Source organism: Sander lucioperca, chromosome 5 (assembly GCF_008315115.2).
Source record: "Sander lucioperca isolate FBNREF2018 chromosome 5, SLUC_FBN_1.2, whole genome shotgun sequence".
NCBI classification, from domain to species: domain Eukaryota; kingdom Metazoa; phylum Chordata; class Actinopteri; order Perciformes; family Percidae; genus Sander; species Sander lucioperca.
Window position 1 is genome coordinate 24,722,787 of NC_050177.1, and position 18,915 is coordinate 24,741,701.

The 18,915-nt window shown below is 42.3% G+C and overlaps 1 protein-coding gene across 2 annotated transcripts; it reads left to right on the forward strand.

Annotated features, from left to right (window-relative positions):
• The first annotated feature begins 747 nt into the window (after window positions 1-747).
• prpf8 (pre-mRNA processing factor 8) lies at window positions 748-18,389 on the forward strand. Of its 2 annotated transcripts, none has more exons than XM_031297318.2 (43): window positions 748-991; window positions 1,676-1,796; window positions 1,918-2,086; window positions 2,342-2,506; window positions 2,657-2,875; window positions 2,981-3,193; window positions 3,462-3,587; window positions 3,764-3,869; window positions 4,266-4,456; window positions 4,623-4,742; window positions 4,864-5,053; window positions 5,284-5,403; window positions 5,672-5,806; window positions 5,969-6,098; window positions 6,228-6,424; window positions 6,938-7,144; window positions 7,913-8,076; window positions 8,193-8,319; window positions 8,725-8,917; window positions 9,100-9,287; window positions 9,471-9,709; window positions 9,946-10,092; window positions 10,226-10,436; window positions 10,662-10,778; window positions 10,889-11,136; window positions 11,237-11,416; window positions 11,561-11,696; window positions 11,867-12,036; window positions 12,220-12,349; window positions 12,463-12,609; window positions 12,764-12,924; window positions 13,096-13,287; window positions 13,826-14,063; window positions 14,240-14,368; window positions 14,689-14,802; window positions 14,934-15,107; window positions 15,272-15,465; window positions 15,609-15,848; window positions 16,013-16,154; window positions 16,322-16,462; window positions 16,610-16,749; window positions 17,129-17,331; window positions 17,718-18,389. In XM_031297318.2, the coding sequence occupies exons 2-43, from the start codon at window positions 1,688-1,690 to the stop codon at window positions 17,870-17,872; spliced, it is 7,017 nt and encodes a 2,338-aa protein (XP_031153178.1). In that variant the 5' UTR covers window positions 748-991; window positions 1,676-1,687; the 3' UTR covers window positions 17,873-18,389. The 2 variants fall into 2 exon arrangements, with proteins under 2 accessions (XP_031153178.1, XP_031153177.1); XM_031297317.2 differs by having other exon boundaries at window positions 751-991; window positions 1,679-1,796.
• The last annotated feature ends 526 nt before the right edge of the window (window positions 18,390-18,915 follow it).

Here is an 18,915-nt window from a genome sequence, read left to right on the forward strand (position 1 = left end):
TTTTAAAAAGACTTTGCAAGATTACAGCAGGGATATTTTTTCAAATTTTGTGTTTCAGCTCAACAAGGCCAGGAATGTAAGCTTTGGTATGTGGTACATCTGTATACAGTAAGTGGGTATTAACCTCTGAACATGATACAACAGCACATAATATAATAATAATGGGATAATGGGATGCTGATCACCAGCATCCCAGCATACCAGCACCAAAACACAACATATGCTGGTGGTCACCAACATATGCTGGTCTATGCTGGTTTTTCTAGCAGGGCTAGCCAGTAAACACCCCAAAAGTAGTCTCGCATTGCAAGACCTATCAAGACAGCGCGGTATCAGCGTAGACTACCCCAAAAATTAACGACACAAGAAATCAAACATCTCAGCATGTTGGCTGAGAGTAAGGAATAATAATAACCTAAGGAAAATGCTGTTTTATAGGCTACAGTCTACGGGGAAATGTCAGCTATAATCTTTATTTGATATCCTACTTTGTAAATCAATTGATTATTCGATCCACTAGTCTAGAAAAGGAAATACCTACCGTGTGTAAGTAACTACGAAGGTAAATTAAGATCTGTATGTTAGTTGTTGAAAAAAAAAGAGGTTGAAACCATGGATGTATAATTATAGGACGGTGGGCTTCACCCCAAAGCTGCAGGGGGCAATAGTGCGCCGGAAACGTGATCATCCGGGTACTTGCACAATTGCGCTTCTCCAACGTTTGCGTATTTTTTTCGACGTAAAGCCCTAACTGTTTAGCGTAAAAACATACTTATATCCGGCGTACCTTTTGTCTGTGATTTCCACTGAACTGCGTTCATCGTGTGGCCGCCGTCGTGCGTGATGCAGTTTTAGGAAGACAAATCAACACAACAGTGAATCGGAAAAAGGACAATACAACTTTGAAAGAGAAATGTTGTGCTAGCAGATTGTTTGTGGAACACGGCGGTCTTCAACGTTAAGAACTTACACGGGGAGTAAAGGTAGCGAGGTGTGTGGTGTTGTAAGCATTTTCGTTTTTTTTTACTCAACATTCAGTCGTTAGCTGCTGCTATGCTAGTTTAGCAGTGTGCTAGCTTACCGCTTTATCCACGCTTGGCCTAATTAACAAATAGAATGCAAACGTCGACTTAATATTTTGCAAACTTGGTAGCGTTTACTAAAGAATACAGTAAGTGCAATTTGTAACGTTACTGTAAAGTTTACTGAACGGGTAATGAGCCAAGTCTGCTGTTCTTAAAGTTATGAATAACGTTAACGTTACAGTTCGTGCCGTATGGGAAGCCATGTTGGTAACGTTAATGTTAGCATTAACGTTAGTTAGCCAAATTAATAATGTTATATTTTCTAAAATGCCAAGAGATGAGTACCAGGTTATGCTGAACCAACAAGAATAATTTCAGTGTAATCTGTACTGATTTCTCAAATTGTGTTTTTTTTCATGGCTTGTAGAGTATGTAACGTCATAACGTGACTTATTCGCCAGATAACTCAAGTGTTCTAATGTAATGGAGAGTTACCCAGCAATTTGGCTTTTAGGTGAAAAAATGTAGATGCAATGTTTCTTCTGTTTTAACTTTTATTTTCCTTGATAACATAGAGCCATTAAATTAAAGGCAGGTAACACATTTAGGGTTCATTTTTATTGAAATTATTGTTTGGTGTTTGTTTTCAGTAGGGAGGCGCCATGGCAGCTACCTTCCCCTACAGAGGTGTCCCTGCAGGGATGCCACCAGGTGTACCCCCTCCTGTACCCGTCCCGGACTACATGTCTGAGGAAAAGCTGCAAGAGAAAGGTATGTTGGCTTTCACTCAATGCAGCACATTCCTGGTGTGATTACAACAACTACAATGTGATATCACAAGTAAACGTGATTCATTTTGTCATTTTGTTTTAAATGTCCTCCAACTCTACAGCAAGAAAATGGCAGCACTTGCAGGCAAAGCGCTACTCAGAAAAGAGAAAGTTTGGCTTTGTGGATGCTCAGAAGGAAGACATGCCACCTGAGCATGTACGCAAGATCATCAGGGACCATGGAGACATGACCAATAGAAAGTTTCGCCATGACAAGAGGGTGTACCTTGGGTAAAAATGAATCCTACCGTAGTAAACTTGTCAATTTAGAATTCAAAATAGAAGTTGGTGTGTGTTTGTTTTAGCTGACTAACATCTTCAGATATACTTTAAGTATACTGTAATGCACATATAAGCTTAAAGCGGAATGTCTTTGTGCACAATTCCCTGGTTTTTAGAAAAACATTTTAAATTGTTTACTAATTGGTTAAGAAGATCCATTACCACTGTCATAACTCATCCAGTATCTTTCTTTTTGTTCAACAGTGCCCTCAAGTACATGCCCCATGCAGTACTGAAGCTGCTTGAAAACATGCCTATGCCCTGGGAGCAGATCAGAGACGTGCCTGTCCTCTACCACATCACCGGAGCTATTTCCTTTGTGAATGAAATCCCCTGGGTCATAGAGCCGGTCTACATCGCCCAGTGGGGGTAAGCCGAGAGTGTGATGTTGGGGGATGCTGTTTGTGGTACATGGCACTTACACGTATGAGAAATGCACATCATGTGCATTATACTTATTTTAATTTCTAAAATATTTCTAATCCTTGGTATTCCTTATCCTCCTCCTCTTCCTCCTAGCACCATGTGGATCATGATGCGTCGTGAGAAGCGTGATCGCCGGCACTTCAAGCGGATGCGTTTTCCACCATTTGATGATGAGGAGCCGCCACTGGACTACGCTGACAACATCCTTGATGTGGAACCACTGGAGGCCATCCAGATGGAGCTGGACTCTGAGGAGGACTCTTCAGTTGCTGAGTGGTTATATGAGCACCAACCCCTCAAAGACTCTGCCAAGTAAGTCTGCACATCACTCTTTAAAGACAAACATTTTAAGTTTTATATATTCAGCTGATGTGTAGCTAGCAGACTCAAACCATAATTAATTTGTGTCCTCTTCAGGTTTGTGAATGGCACCACCTACCGTCGCTGGCAGTTCACACTGCCCATGATGTCCACACTGTACCGCCTGGCCAATCAGCTGCTAACGGACCTGGTGGATTTCAATTACTTTTATCTGTTTGACCTCAAGGCCTTCTTTACGTCCAAGGCCTTGAATATGGCCATCCCTGGAGGACCGAAGTTTGAGCCACTGGTCAGGGACATCAACCTCCAGTAAGGACCTCCCGCCTTTTAATAAATGACAGACCTACATGCTTTACATTGTTAGTTTTTTTTTATTGGATTGTAGGGGTCACTTGGCATGACTACCACTTGCATGCTTATAAATGTAAACACGTTTGTTAGACCTTTTCTTCATTTTGCTTTCAGAATTTGCATGTTTCTTTTAACTGTTTGATTGTTAATCCTGTTTTACCCCAAACAAAAGTAAGAATAGATGCTAGATTTTTCCTTAGGTGATCCTTATCTGTGTCTTCTGCAGGGATGAAGACTGGAATGAGTTCAATGACATCAACAAGATCATCATCCGACAGCCTATCAGAACAGAGTACAAAATCGCCTTCCCCTACCTGTACAACAACTTGCCGCACCATGTCCACCTCACCTGGTAAAAAAAATATTTCTTGAAGTTGCAGTTTATTAAAAAGTAATTCAAATAAAATATTCAGGTGTAACTCGTGTGAAATGTCCCTGAATGTCTTTTGTCATCCAATGCCTAAATTTGCTCAAATATTTTTCACATTGGCTGTAAGAAATTAGATGCTTATGACTCTATCCCTGCAGGTATCATACACCCAACGTGGTGTTTATCAAGACAGAGGATCCAGATCTCCCAGCGTTCTACTTTGACCCGCTGATCAACCCAATTTCACACAGACATTCTGTCAAGGTTAGTGTGGATGATTGTGGATGATTATTCATCTTTTTAGCAGCTGTGAAAAGATAAATGTAATTCCCTCACAACAAATCACATGTGAATTCTTGAACTGTCCTCTTACAAAGGCGCACTTGCATTGGTCTGCTTGCCTGTGCGTAAGAACTGGAGGAATATTGAAATGAATGGTGACTTTTATTACTGGCTGCAGTAGCAGTTGGCCCTTCATCATTCAGACATTGCTTTTAATTATTTAAAGTTAAAGCAGAATTCAAATTGATTCAGGGTAAAAACTCCAGCAAAAATGATAATGATTGAGATCCCTTGTCTCTACATTCAGCGGTTCTATTTACAATTCAATATTCTTTAACTTGCCTTTTAAATTCTTATTGACATTTCCTGCTCCTGCAGAGTCAGGAGCCTCTGCCTGATGACGATGAAGAGTTTGAGCTTCCTGAATATGTGGAGCCCTTCCTCAAGGACACCCCACTCTACACAGACAACACAGCTAATGGCATTGCGCTGCTGTGGGCACCCAGACCCTTCAACCTCAGATCTGGCCGCACAAGGCGTGCCATTGATATCCCCCTGATCAAGAACTGGTGAGCAAATTACCAACATGTTGGAATGAGACTAAATGTTTCCTAATTTATTGATTGCAAACAGATAGGTCGGCTTTGTGGAAAAGGTTATTTTGTGTATCTCATTCAGATGTAAAATGTTCATTTTTGAGAAATTCTAAATGGTAGGTGTTTATTTATTCTACAGGTACCGTGAGCACTGCCCTGCAGGACAGCCAGTGAAAGTGCGTGTGTCATACCAGAAATTGCTAAAGTACTATGTGCTCAATGCTCTCAAACACAGACCACCCAAGGCCCAGAAGAAGAGGTGAGCATCATTGAAGACTTTGTTTTGATTTCCTGTTAACCCGTCTTTCTAATTGTAGCTGGTGTTTTGCTCATCAGTGAGTTTGTTTTTCGGTTAAGATATTCCACCTGTTGTCTCTCAGGTATCTGTTCCGCTCCTTCAAGGCCACCAAGTTCTTTCAGTCCACCAAGCTGGACTGGGTTGAGGTGGGTCTACAGGTTTGCCGACAGGGCTACAACATGCTCAATCTGCTTATCCACCGTAAGAACCTCAACTACCTGCATCTTGACTACAACTTCAACCTGAAGCCTGTCAAGACACTGACTACAAAGGTACAATCTCCAGGGCAGATCCACCTGTTGTTGACATTCTATCGTGCCTAAATGAAAAATAAAATGTAGGTTAAATTTTACTCTGAATTTTTAATGTTTTCATTATCCTTTTTTTGGAGGCCTTATGCACACAAATGCGTAAAATCTGAATTTCCAAATTTCGTTAGTCCACATTTTCTGCAAGTGCTCCAGTGTTGACCTACAGCTGTGTTCTTGTTTCTGTCCCCCAGGAAAGAAAGAAGTCCCGATTCGGTAATGCCTTTCACTTGTGCAGAGAGGTGCTGCGTCTCAGCAAGCTGGTGGTGGACAGCCACGTGCAGTACAGACTGGGAAATGTTGATGCCTTCCAGGTTAGTTCAGCACAGCCCATCTGTATCTGATCTACACTTCCCTACATTCTTCACTTTTCTTCTGGAAGAGAAATTTGATCAACCTTACTGACTGGACAAGTGTTGTCTGATGCAGTAAAAGGGAAAGGGCTATTCTTCAGGGCAAGGGTGCTAACAATGCTTAACTAAAAATAAGGGTGTTCTGTTAGGACATTCTTTAAAAATGGTAAGATTATTTTACAGTAATTTAACACTTAACCAATCCTAGAATTTTGCCAATGTTTTGTAGTTGTCTGATGGGCTGCAGTACATCTTCGCCCATGTGGGTCAGCTGACAGGCATGTACCGCTACAAGTACAAGTTGATGAGACAAATCCGGATGTGCAAAGATCTGAAGCATCTCATCTACTACCGGTTCAACACTGTAAGTAAACACTCTGTATTTGATCTTCCAATTTGTGTATTGGAAATATCATGTTTGGGGTCCACAGAAGGAACTTCCCTACTACTACACAACCTGCCTTTAGCTTGCCATGTGAAGTTTAAATTCATTATGATTTTCTGTGCATTTTTTATTTTTCATCAGGGTCCTGTGGGCAAGGGTCCAGGTTGTGGCTTCTGGGCTCCCGGCTGGAGAGTGTGGCTGTTCTTCATGAGGGGGATCACTCCGCTGTTGGAGAGGTGGCTGGGGAATCTGCTGGCCAGGCAGTTTGAAGGTATGCGTATACACTTTCCTAGGTTTGTCTCGTGACCACTGTTATTTCAAAATAAAATGGTATGATGCACAGAGGTTTGCATCTGCAGGAACTAACAAACCCAACAATTGTTTTCGATTGCCCCAACAGGACGTCACTCCAAGGGTGTAGCCAAGACGGTGACCAAACAGCGTGTGGAGTCTCACTTTGACCTGGAGCTGCGTGCTGCTGTGATGCATGACATATTGGACATGATGCCTGAGGGCATCAAACAGAACAAGGCCAGAACCATTCTGCAGCACCTCAGTGAGTCCTGGAGGTGCTGGAAGGCCAACATCCCCTGGAAGGTCAGTGCATTACAGAGATCACTTCCACTGTGGCTGAGTACCATAAGGGAGAGGGGATGGTTTGTTGTTTAAAGAGACTAGGATTAATCACAGAATCCTTAACGTGCTGCTCCATTTCAATTAAGGGTTTGTCTGACTCTCCAGTGTCTCAAGTAAAATGTCAATTGCCTAAAATACTTGAGTCAGTTCAAGGGATTGAAGTGTAATGTTGCTTGGACTGCTTAAGCTTTCAGCACTTCAAGTTGTATTTGCCTTACACTTGGTTATTCAGATAATGTATGCACTGTGGACAACTTATCCTGAAGTCTTGGCATATGCATTTGTTGTGCTTAGAAATATTGACCTTATTTTAAGACCCATATGGGAAACATTTCCTTTTATTATAACACAAGTTCACAATGAGGAGATAAAAAACAAACCGTGGTGTCAAGAGTGGTTTAAAACATTTGTGCCACTTGAAGTTGTGCAAGAATGAACGCAATATTGATTGTTCATTTCTTGCTGTAATTACAGGTGCCAGGCCTGCCCACTCCCATTGAGAACATGATCCTGCGCTACGTGAAGGCTAAAGCTGACTGGTGGACCAACACTGCCCACTACAACCGTGAGCGAATCCGCCGCGGAGCCACAGTGGACAAGACGGTATGCAAGAAGAACCTGGGGAGACTGACCCGTCTGTACCTGAAAGCTGAGCAGGAGAGACAGCACAACTACCTGAAGGTAACACAGGAAAAAGGAAATATTGAAAGGGCTTTTCCATAGAATTTTTAAAAGATGACACCAAGCTTTTTTTTTTTTTATTATTGTACTCTCAATATTTATAAACTGTTGCATTAATTCGTTATATTTCAGTGCTCTTTGGTTAGTGACCTTAAAGGACAATTCCGGCGCAAAATGAACCTAGGGGTTAATAATGCATGTACCGAGTTTGACCGTTCTCTGGGATATGTTTTCATGCTAATCGAATGTGACCAGTTTTGTCGCAAACGGCTAATTAGCTTATAAAGCTAGTCGGGGCACGGGTAAAGTAAAAAGAAATCGCTATTTCTATACCACTAACAAGGCTCAAAATAGCACCACACTTCCACGGTAGCATAATGAGGGTCCCTACATGTAAACCGAAGCATTGAGAACTTTGTAAGTGTATAGACAGTTTATTAAAAAGAGTTTTATAAAGACGGTAACGTTCACGTATACATGCGAGCGCCATCTCGTCATGACCAGTTGAACGACGAACGCCGTGTAACCAGTAACATAGCTCAAGCACGACGTTCGACTTACTTAATTTGTACTGCCTTAACATTTGTGTTTCTTTACATTAAGCTGTTCTAATCACTCTGTATTTGCTAATAAAAACATAACATGAACACTAAACTAAATACTCAAAATAAAAAGTAGTGCCATTACATCTCCTCATACAAGCTACTAAAGCTCAGGTTCTTCACATTTTGCCATGTTTTTAATGACGTGAATATGTTGTGCCTACAGGATGGACCCTACATCACCGCTGAAGAGGCGGTAGCCATCTACACCACCACTGTTCACTGGCTGGAGAGTCGGCGCTTCTCGCCCATCCCTTTCCCTCCCCTGTCCTACAAACATGACACCAAGCTGCTCATCCTGGCCTTGGAGAGGCTCAAGGAGGCGTACAGGTAAACACATTTTCAACATGAACAACTTCATTAGCAAATGTTTATTCATACCAGGCAACACATCCTGCCCGAATATTGTGTTTTACATAATTAGTTTGTGTCTCTGTGTCCCCTAGTGTGAAGTCGCGTCTGAACCAGAGTCAGAGGGAGGAGCTGGGGCTGATTGAGCAGGCTTACGACAATCCTCACGAGGCCTTGTCCAGGATCAAACGTCACCTGCTAACCCAGAGAGCCTTCAAAGAGGTCAGGACCAAAATGTGCAGATACTTTTAGTTAACTGTGACATTTCTGCTGTCAAACATCATGTGGTATTTTAAGGATAAAGCATAGGTTAAAATTGTATTTCTCTTTGTATATTCCTCAGGTCAATTCACAAACAGCTCAGGTGTATGCATAAGTTATAAGGGGAAAATGTTGCACAGTATTTCTTGTCCATGGATGAAAACCTCTTTACTTAACAGTTTTTTTTTTTTATTAGGTTGTTTGCAGGAAAAAGTGACCTGAATATTATTTATTGTAAACCACTGCAGGGAATGTTTGCTATAAGCCAGCTGTCAAAGCCTTGAATGTAATGTTGCTATTGTAAACATGAGTCTTACCCATCATATTCGATTCCTGTCAGTCTCAGAAATACTATTTCCTTTGCAGGTGGGTATCGAGTTCATGGACCTGTACAGTCATCTGGTGCCTGTGTATGATGTAGAGCCCCTGGAGAAGATCACGGATGCCTACCTTGACCAGTACCTGTGGTACGAGGCGGACAAGAGACGCCTCTTCCCACCCTGGATCAAACCTGCTGACACTGAACCACCACCACTGCTGGTCTACAAGTGGTGCCAAGGTCAGAACCAATAATAGAGGGTTTACTGTATTAAAATCTGATCATAATGTTTAATACCTCAACATGCATTTAGGTGGAATTAAACTTGTGTTTATAACATGCATCTCATCTGATTACTCCAGTTATGTTAGCAGGACTAAAAGTCAAACATTATCTGAAGGCTTTCTGTAAATTATCTTCAGGCATCAACAACTTGCAGGACGTGTGGGAGACCGCGGAGGGAGAGTGCAACGTGATGCTCGAGTCCCGCTACGAGAAGATGTATGAGAAGATTGATCTGACCCTGCTCAACAGGCTGCTGCGTCTTATTGTGGACCACAACATCGCTGATTACATGACAGCCAAGAACAACGTGGTCATCAACTATAAGGTAAACACGCTCATTCATTTCAAATCAGATTTTATTTCTGTATGATCTTTATATATAATTCCTTAAAACTCTCATAAGGATTGCTCTCTCTCTCTCTCTCTCTTTATAAGAACCTACTGATGCGGTTAAGCTTTTACTGGTATTTCATTTAAATGTTTTCCTCATTTTCTCTTGCCTATCTAGGATATGAACCACACCAACTCCTACGGCATCATCAGGGGGCTCCAGTTTGCTTCATTCATTGTACAGTACTACGGTCTGGTGATGGACCTGCTGGTGCTGGGCCTGCACCGTGCCAGTGAGATGGCCGGCCCACCTCAGATGCCCAATGACTTCCTCAGTTTCCAAGACACCCCAACGGAGAGCGCCCACCCAATTCGTCTGTACTGCCGCTACATCGACCGCATCCACATCTTTTTCAGGTAGCGTTGAATCACCAAAATTGATGATCTTAACATATGGCTTTTGTAAATGCTTTTTGGAAAACGTACAGCACAAGTTTTACAAACTGCAACCAAGATTTTGATTTAAAAAAAAAAAAAAAAAAAAGAAGTAAGGCAGTTAATAGCTTCTGCCTTTGCAGTACAGATTGAATGGGGGGAAAAAAAGGAGGTTTTTGTTAAATTAAAGTCATGTGGCTTTTTCATGGGTCCACTAGGTTCTCTGCTGACGAGGCCAGAGATCTGATTCAGAGGTACCTGACGGAGCACCCAGACCCCAACAATGAAAACATAGTGGGTTATAACAACAAGAAGTGTTGGCCACGTGATGCCCGCATGAGACTGATGAAGCACGATGTCAACCTGTAAGTTCCACCTTGTGATTTTTACTGTTAAACTAGTAGTTTATTGTATTAAGTATTATTCTATGTTGGTCATTATACTTATTTTACCAGATTTGAAGACATAGCCATAACTTTCCCCCCCTATTTTTCCCAGTGGACGTGCTGTGTTCTGGGACATCAAGAACCGCCTGCCCAGATCAGTGACAACTGTCCAGTGGGAGAACAGCTTTGTTTCGGTCTACAGCAAAGACAACCCCAACCTGCTCTTCAACATGTGTGGCTTTGAGTGCCGCATCTTGCCAAAGTGTCGCACCAGCTATGAGGAGTTTACCCACAAAGATGGTGTGTGGAACCTGCAGAACGAGGTGAGAAATTGATGCCTGAAAAAGTGTCTGTAATGCTAACGACTTCGCTTTGGACAGCTTGAGACAACAGTGTTTTTTAGACAACTAATTTATTTTTTATACACATCTCATTAAAGTACTGACACTTGCATCTTAAAAGTTTGACAGCATAACTGCTATCTGTCTTAAAAGTGGTCATGCTCACATTCCAATTTGTAAGTTCTTGTATTGTATTTGCATGTGTAGGTAACCAAAGAGAGGACAGCCCAGTGTTTCTTGCGTGTGGATGATGAATCGATGCAGCGCTTCCACAACAGGGTGCGCCAAATCCTGATGGCCTCTGGATCCACCACATTCACCAAGGTCAGCTGACCACCTTACCCTAAAAAACTAAAGCATATAATGTTAATATATGTAAAGTAATATTTCCTGTAATTTTAGAATATTTCAGTAAAACCCGTCTTTACCTCCAGATTGTGAACAAATGGAACACAGCTTTGATCGGTCTAATGACGTACTTCCGTGAGGCTGTGGTCAACACCCAGGAGCTCCTGGACCTGCTGGTGAAGTGTGAGAACAAGATCCAGACACGTATCAAGATCGGCCTGAACTCCAAAATGCCTAGCCGTTTCCCTCCTGTAGTCTTCTACACTCCCAAAGAGTTGGGCGGCCTTGGCATGCTGTCTATGGGCCACGTGCTTATTCCACAGTCAGACCTGCGGTAAGTCGGCATGCAGGCTGCTGTTGTCTGGATCTCTTGACAGTAAATTAATTTAGCAAACTGGGCTTTAATCCTTCTCCTCCTCCTCCTCCTCCTCCAGGTGGTCCAAGCAGACAGATGTGGGTATCACCCACTTCAGGTCTGGAATGAGCCATGAAGAAGACCAGCTGATTCCTAACCTGTATCGTTACATTCAGCCGTGGGAGAGCGAGTTCATTGACTCCCAGAGGGTTTGGGCTGAGTATGCCCTCAAAAGACAAGAAGCCATTGCCCAGAACAGGTATTGTCTTAATCCTGGTAGATTGTCAATTCTAACATTTTTGGAAACATACGATCTGCTGTTCTATGCTGATCAAATGTGTATTTTTTAAAAATGTGAGCTAAAACTAGCAAGGCAAATAGCAGTGTGTTTTCTGTGTTTTAGGCGTCTGACCCTGGAAGATTTGGAGGACTCGTGGGACAGAGGAATTCCTCGTATCAACACCCTTTTCCAGAAGGACAGACACACGCTGGCTTATGACAAAGGCTGGAGAGTCAGGACCGATTTCAAACAGTACCAGGTATGATGTCGACACTACTGATAGGTTGAAGGGCAAAAATGTCTTGGGGTGAAGTGATGTGCCATGGAGCAATTGTTTCGAGTTTAATTCTAAAATGAATGTACCAAAAATCCTTAGAATTTGCATGTAAACATACAGATTTTTACTGTCTCTGTTTTGCCCGAGTGCAGGTGCTGAAGCAGAATCCATTCTGGTGGACCCACCAGAGGCACGATGGCAAACTGTGGAACTTGAACAACTACCGCACAGACATGATCCAGGCTCTAGGAGGTGTGGAGGGCATCCTGGAACACACACTCTTCAAAGGCACTTACTTTCCCACCTGGGAGGGTCTCTTCTGGTGAGAGCACTCTGATACTAAGAACGCTTATACTGCAGGAATATGAGAGAAATAAGAGTTTAATTATTTTTGGGCTCAAACAACTCACAAAAGAAGAATGTACTTTTACACTTGCTGTAGGTTTTTGTTTTCTATTTTCCTCCCCAAATGTTAACTAACTTGGAAATGTTTTTTGGACTTTAGGGAAAAGGCGAGTGGCTTTGAGGAGTCCATGAAATGGAAAAAGCTGACCAATGCCCAGAGGTCTGGTCTGAACCAAATCCCCAACCGTCGCTTCACACTTTGGTGGTCACCCACCATCAACAGAGCCAACGTTAGTACAACCAACATTTGTAAATGTATTTTTATGTTCCTGTAGAAAAAAAAAAAAGTCCCATATAAAGAACTGTCTAAATGTCTGTCTTGGCCTACATTTTCTGTCTTTAGGTGTACGTGGGTTTCCAGGTACAACTCGACCTGACGGGAATCTTTATGCACGGCAAGATCCCCACACTGAAGATCTCCCTCATTCAGATCTTTAGGGCTCACTTGTGGCAGAAGATTCATGAGAGCATTGTCATGGATCTCTGTCAGGTAAAGTTTGATTTCTTTCTTTGATAGGGAGTAGCTTTTCACTCGGCATAACGGCAAAAATGTAGCACACTGAAGTTTGTTGGTAAAATGACTTTTTACCTGCTTTATTAGTGATTGTTCTTTCCACAATAACTTTTTCTGTTTTTGTGTTCAGGTGTTTGATCAGGAGCTGGATGCTCTTGAGATTGAGACGGTGCAGAAGGAGACCATTCATCCCAGGAAGTCATACAAGATGAACTCATCTTGTGCAGACATCCTCCTCTTTGCATCATACAAGTGGAACGTCTCTCGACCGTCTCTGCTTGCTGACTCCAAGTATGACTTTGGAAGTTATAATCTACATGACTCAGTATATTTTCATTTTCAAAATGTCACTGAATATATTCAAATTACACTAGGTGCTTTGTAAACTCATCATGGAAGTGTTTTAAAGTGGTCCTTTTTATGTAGTCTTCTTTGAATTAAAATGTGCACCTCTTCCTACAGGGACGTGATGGACAGCACCACCACACAGAAGTACTGGATCGACATCCAGCTACGCTGGGGTGACTATGACTCGCATGACATTGAGCGCTACGCCAGGGCCAAGTTCCTGGACTACACCACCGACAACATGAGTATCTACCCCTCCCCCACGGGGGTGCTCATTGCTATCGACCTGGCTTACAACCTCCACAGGTTAGGATTGTTATAAACATGGATACAATACCAGTATGGTGGCAGATATCAGCTGATTGATATAAAAGGGAAACATAAAAATAGGGTGCCACATAATTAATTTAGCGCAATTGTGTGATCTTATGAACTAACATAGTTGTCTTGGGTACGGGTAAGAAAGTAACATTGATTGGTGGTTGAGAGGGCAAAGCATAGTTTTCTTCCTGATTCAAGTGAGCCCTACTATATTATAGGTGTTAAAAAAAAAAAAAAATCAGAAAATTGTTCAGCGAATGCTTGACAGCATTGGCTGCATTTTGGCACCTACTTGTTCATGTCAACAAGTATATTCATCAGTAGCCTTGGAATTATTCACACTAGCTTCCTAACTTGTTTTACGTGAACTTAACTGTCTGCAATAGTAAATAAGTGTTTGGTAGACGTACTGTGACCTCCCTGAAGTGTATGTCTCCGGGCATCAACAGAGGAAATATTGATGAAAAAGAAAACAATGTCAAGTTAGTATTCAACTTTCATTGTCATTTTATCTCCTTCATAGTGCCTATGGTAACTGGTTCCCTGGAAGCAAGCCTCTGATCCAGCAGGCCATGGCCAAGATTATGAAGGCCAACCCTGCCCTGTACGTGCTCAGGGAGCGCATCCGCAAAGGTCTGCAGCTGTACTCCTCTGAGCCCACTGAGCCCTACCTGTCCTCTCAGAACTATGGAGAACTTTTCTCCAACCAGATCATCTGGTTTGTAGATGACACCAACGTGTACCGAGTCACCATCCACAAGGTGAGGGCTGACCCGATAGTAATTTAATGAAGAGTCGTTTTGGCCCAACAATGTTTGTTTTGGAATGCTTCTTAATGTTGTAAATAAATAGCCTAAATATGTTGCTTTGGCATAGGAATATAAAAAAACCTATCTTTTTAAATTTAGTCACACGTATTCCCCATCTATCTCAACAGACCTTTGAGGGTAACTTGACCACGAAGCCCATCAATGGAGCTATTTTCATCTTCAACCCCAGGACTGGTCAGCTCTTCCTCAAGATCATTCACACATCTGTGTGGGCTGGACAGAAACGTCTGGGACAGGTACGGTACTGCTCCACCACTCCTCACTTTTATTATCACCAGCTCTGCTTTTTGTTTTGAATTATTCCGATTTCTATTATGTTTGGTGATGTTTTCCTAGTAGACTCTTACCGTGATTATTTTTTAATTGTATGTTAAGGAAAAAGGACTCACTTTTTTTTACTAATTTCTTGTACTACAGAAACAATGCGGATAAATAGGAAATATAGCCAAAATGACCTTCCTACCCCCTTTTGAAGTGGTTACATAGATATTTGGCACAAACAAGTTGTTACTTTCCTTTCTGTGTGTATAACTTTATTCTTGCTTTGTCTCTGTAGCTGGCCAAATGGAAGACAGCTGAAGAAGTGGCTGCCCTGATTCGCTCCCTCCCTGTGGAGGAGCAACCTAAACAGATCATTGTAACCAGGAAGGGCATGCTGGACCCTCTGGAGGTGAGACTCTTGCATGCTAATGTCTGCTTTAATAATTACAAGCCTTGGAGGATAATCCCAGTGTAATTCGTGAAAGTTGGAAATACTATATACTCCAATTTCCAGATCTAATGCCATTGTTCTCTCTGCAGGTCCACTTGCTTGACTTCCCCAACATCGTGATCAAAGGGTCTGAGTTGCAGCTGCCCTTCCAGGCCTGTCTGAAGGTGGAGAAGTTTGGAGACCTGATCCTGAAGGCTACAGAGCCTCAGATGGTGCTGTTTAACCTCTACGACGACTGGCTCAAGACCATCTCGTCTTACACGGTGAGTTTCACTCTGTCCCACCAGAGCCTCAGACCAGGATGAAATGGATCGTATTAGATGTATATCACCGTATCGTATGAGCTGATCCAAGCTGATTGCATTTGTTTTTGCTGACTTATCACCCTGTGTAAATAGTTTGTTTGGTGGTCTCTCCCAATCTCTAGGCCTTCTCCCGACTCATCCTGATCCTCAGAGCGCTCCACGTCAACAATGACCGGGCCAAGGTGATCCTGAAACCTGACAAGACGACTATCACCGAGCCCCATCACATCTGGCCCACGCTCACTGACGAAGAGTGGATCAAGGTGGAAGTGCAACTCAAAGATCTCATTCTGGCAGATTATGGGAAAAAGAACAAGTAAGTATTAATTCATGGACTGAATATTTGCCTGAAATAAATACAATATGTTGCTAATTTTCTGTCTCGTAACTTAATAGATTTTAATTTTAATTTAGCCAGACTTGTATTTAGTACTCAATGCTTCGTTTGTCTTCGTCCAGTGTGAATGTGGCCTCACTGACCCAGTCTGAGATCCGTGACATCATCCTGGGTATGGAGATCTCCGCTCCGTCACAGCAGCGTCAGCAGATTGCTGAGATTGAGAAGCAGACTAAAGAGCAGTCGCAGCTCACGGCCACGCAGACCCGAACTGTCAACAAGCACGGCGACGAGATCATCACCTCCACCACCTCCAACTATGAGACCCAGACCTTCTCCTCTAAGACAGAGTGGCGAGTCAGGTAAGCAGACGGTTTGTTTTGAGGCATTTTTTCCACTTAGGAATGACTTTATGACCCATAAAGAAATATAACATACCTTTAGTGTAGTACATGGGTAACTAAGCAGTCCTGACTTTTGATTTCCATCTCAGTTGGCTTTAATGTCCTTGTTCCTCATCTGTCAGGGCCATATCTGCTGCCAACCTCCACCTCCGAACCAACCACATCTACGTGTCATCTGACGACATCAAGGAGACGGGCTACACCTACATCCTGCCCAAGAATGTCCTCAAGAAGTTTATCTGCATCTCAGATCTGCGAGCACAGGTATGTAGCGGGTTCATAGTACTGCAGTTTATAGACAAACGGTTTCCTTTGATTATATTGATGTATACCTTGACATCTCTACCTGAGGGTCCCTCATCACCTTAAAAAAAAAAAAAAAAAAAAATCAAACTGTCTGTATATACTGACGGGCCACTGTGTTGTTCCAGATTGCAGGCTACTTGTATGGCACCAGTCCACCAGACAACCCCCAGGTGAAGGAGATCCGTTGTATCGTCATGGTACCACAGTGGGGGACACACCAGACGGTCCACCTGCCCAACCAGCTGCCTGGTCATGAATACCTTAAAGTAAGACAAACGTGCAGTTTGAGAGAATCCTCCAGCTCATTCTTACCATGTTATGATGGATGCTTGTTAATTATGTTTGCTGCTTTGTAACAGTTTTATAGTGTGTTTTTGTTGTACCAGCTATTTTTAACTTCTTTCCTTAAACAGGAAATGGAGCCCCTCGGCTGGATCCATACCCAGCCTAATGAGTCGCCCCAGCTGTCCCCACAGGACGTCACCACCCATGCAAAGGTCATGGCTGACAACCCTTCGTGGGACGGCGAGAAGACCATCATCATCACTTGCAGGTACGTGTTCCATGACCGACTGTTGTAAGTGAATTTGGAAGTCCATAGTCCAGATCTGCATAGGTTCCATACTTGACTCACTGCAGTTATCCTGCTCATTGAACCAATGATGCTTTGTGGGACCGGGACACTCTGCTCCTTCATCTGTGCACTGTTTCTTGCCTTGTCTTTGGTACGCTTACGCTTTTCCATAGTCGGATAGAAAGCAAGATGACTGGGAAGACTTTCTTGCTTCAGGAAATTTAAAAAACAGTGATTGGTTCTCCTTTTTGTGGTCCTTTTTTTATTTTTTTATTTTTTACTGATGTGTTAGTTATAACCGCATATTAAAGTGATGGTTGTTGAATGGTACTTAAATGCGTTTTACCTCTGTTTTTAGCTTCACCCCAGGCTCGTGCACGCTAACAGCCTACAAGCTAACACCCAGTGGCTATGAGTGGGGTCGGCAGAACACCGACAAGGGCAACAACCCTAAAGGCTACCTGCCATCTCACTATGAAAGGGTGCAGATGCTGCTTTCTGATCGCTTCCTGGGCTTCTTCATGGTGCCTGGCCAGGTGTCCTGGAACTACAACTTCATGGGTCAGTAGCTATAGTTTTTATTTTTAATAGAGGATTTTATATTTTCTACTTTTCTAAGATGGGCATTTGTTTTCTACTTGTATTAGTTGAGCTAAATGATTCTGCTTTAAAACAGTTTGAACCTGTGTGCTTTCTGTCATATCCTCCATACTGCATTTGTGACAGAAATCGGTGCCATACATTGATATTTCCGATATCTTCCCCTGTGTCAATTTAACTGATTTACTATGCAAATAACTTCATTCCTCAGACTAATACACAGTATCTCATTTAAATGTTCTAAACAATGGCTTATTATGGTAGGGCTGTTATACTGAAGTAATGCATGTCATAGGATTGACAGAATAGGTGATTATTAAATAACCATTTTTTTCGTCTTGCTCCAGGTGTTCGTCATGACCCCAACATGAAGTACGACCTGCAGCTGGCCAACCCCAAGGAGTTCTACCATGAAGTCCACCGGCCCTCGCACTTCCTAAACTTTGCCTCACTGCAGGAGGGTGAGATCTATAACGCAGACCGTGAGGACATGTATGCCTGAGAGCAGACGTCCTGCTCTCCACACATTTTGTAGATAGCTCTGCCAGAATCATGTGGAGCCAGTCCAGAACAGCCATTGTAATATTTCTATCGAACATATGTAACTGTGATGTTTTGGAAATTTTCATCTAAAGGCTTAGGACCTTTTTAGGAACCTGTATGTTTTTTTTTTTTGTTTGTTTTTTGGTATTTTCTACAAATGTTTTGATTTGTTCCCCACTCTCTTACCTCCCTTTATTACAGTAAAGCTTCTTGAAAAAGATGCAATCTTTGATTTTTGTGGTTTGATACATCTAAGCATATGTGCATTTGTGTGTAGTTTTCAGTACACAATACATTGGTAATATTTGATAAACATTGTTTCAAAAGGGTAAAGACTTTATTTCCCCATAGCCCTTTAAAGAAATGAAATTGAAAGTTTTAAACAATGCCAGTAATACCATGTTACTATGTTATACTGTACATCCTGTGACATTGTAGCTTGGGTTTAAATAAAGATCACCATTTTTTATAAACATTTGTGATGTGATAGTCTAATGTGCTGTTATTCTAATTGCTAGAAGAAACTGTGTAACCAGAAGAGAAGTGAAGCGTTTGTTAATTTTGCCTGTGCAGGGGAACTTATTTGGCTTGCTTCCCTCTTTGGAGAAGCCAGAGGTCAACACTCAACACCGCCTACAGCGAAGCGCTTGGCTTAGTTTGGTTACAGAGAACTGCTAAAGCACACTTCAGCAATTTGGACTTGAGAATAGGGCCTGGTATTAAATAATTGTCTCCTTACTGCCTTTAAGTCTGGTATAATAAGTTACACTGTACTGCTGAGCCTGTGTGGGTGTAGTTTTCTGCCTCATTACTTTGCATTATAGTTATGTGATTGACATTTATTGGGATAGTTATAGGTCAGCATTTCTGACTGCACATCTACAGAGGAAATTCAATGTTCACGCTCTGATGCATGCATCAGTATGCTTGACCTGGCAGGCGAGTTTCTGCGTGTAGTTGTGTGTATACTCGAATTACATTGGTCAAAAAAGTAGGAGGATC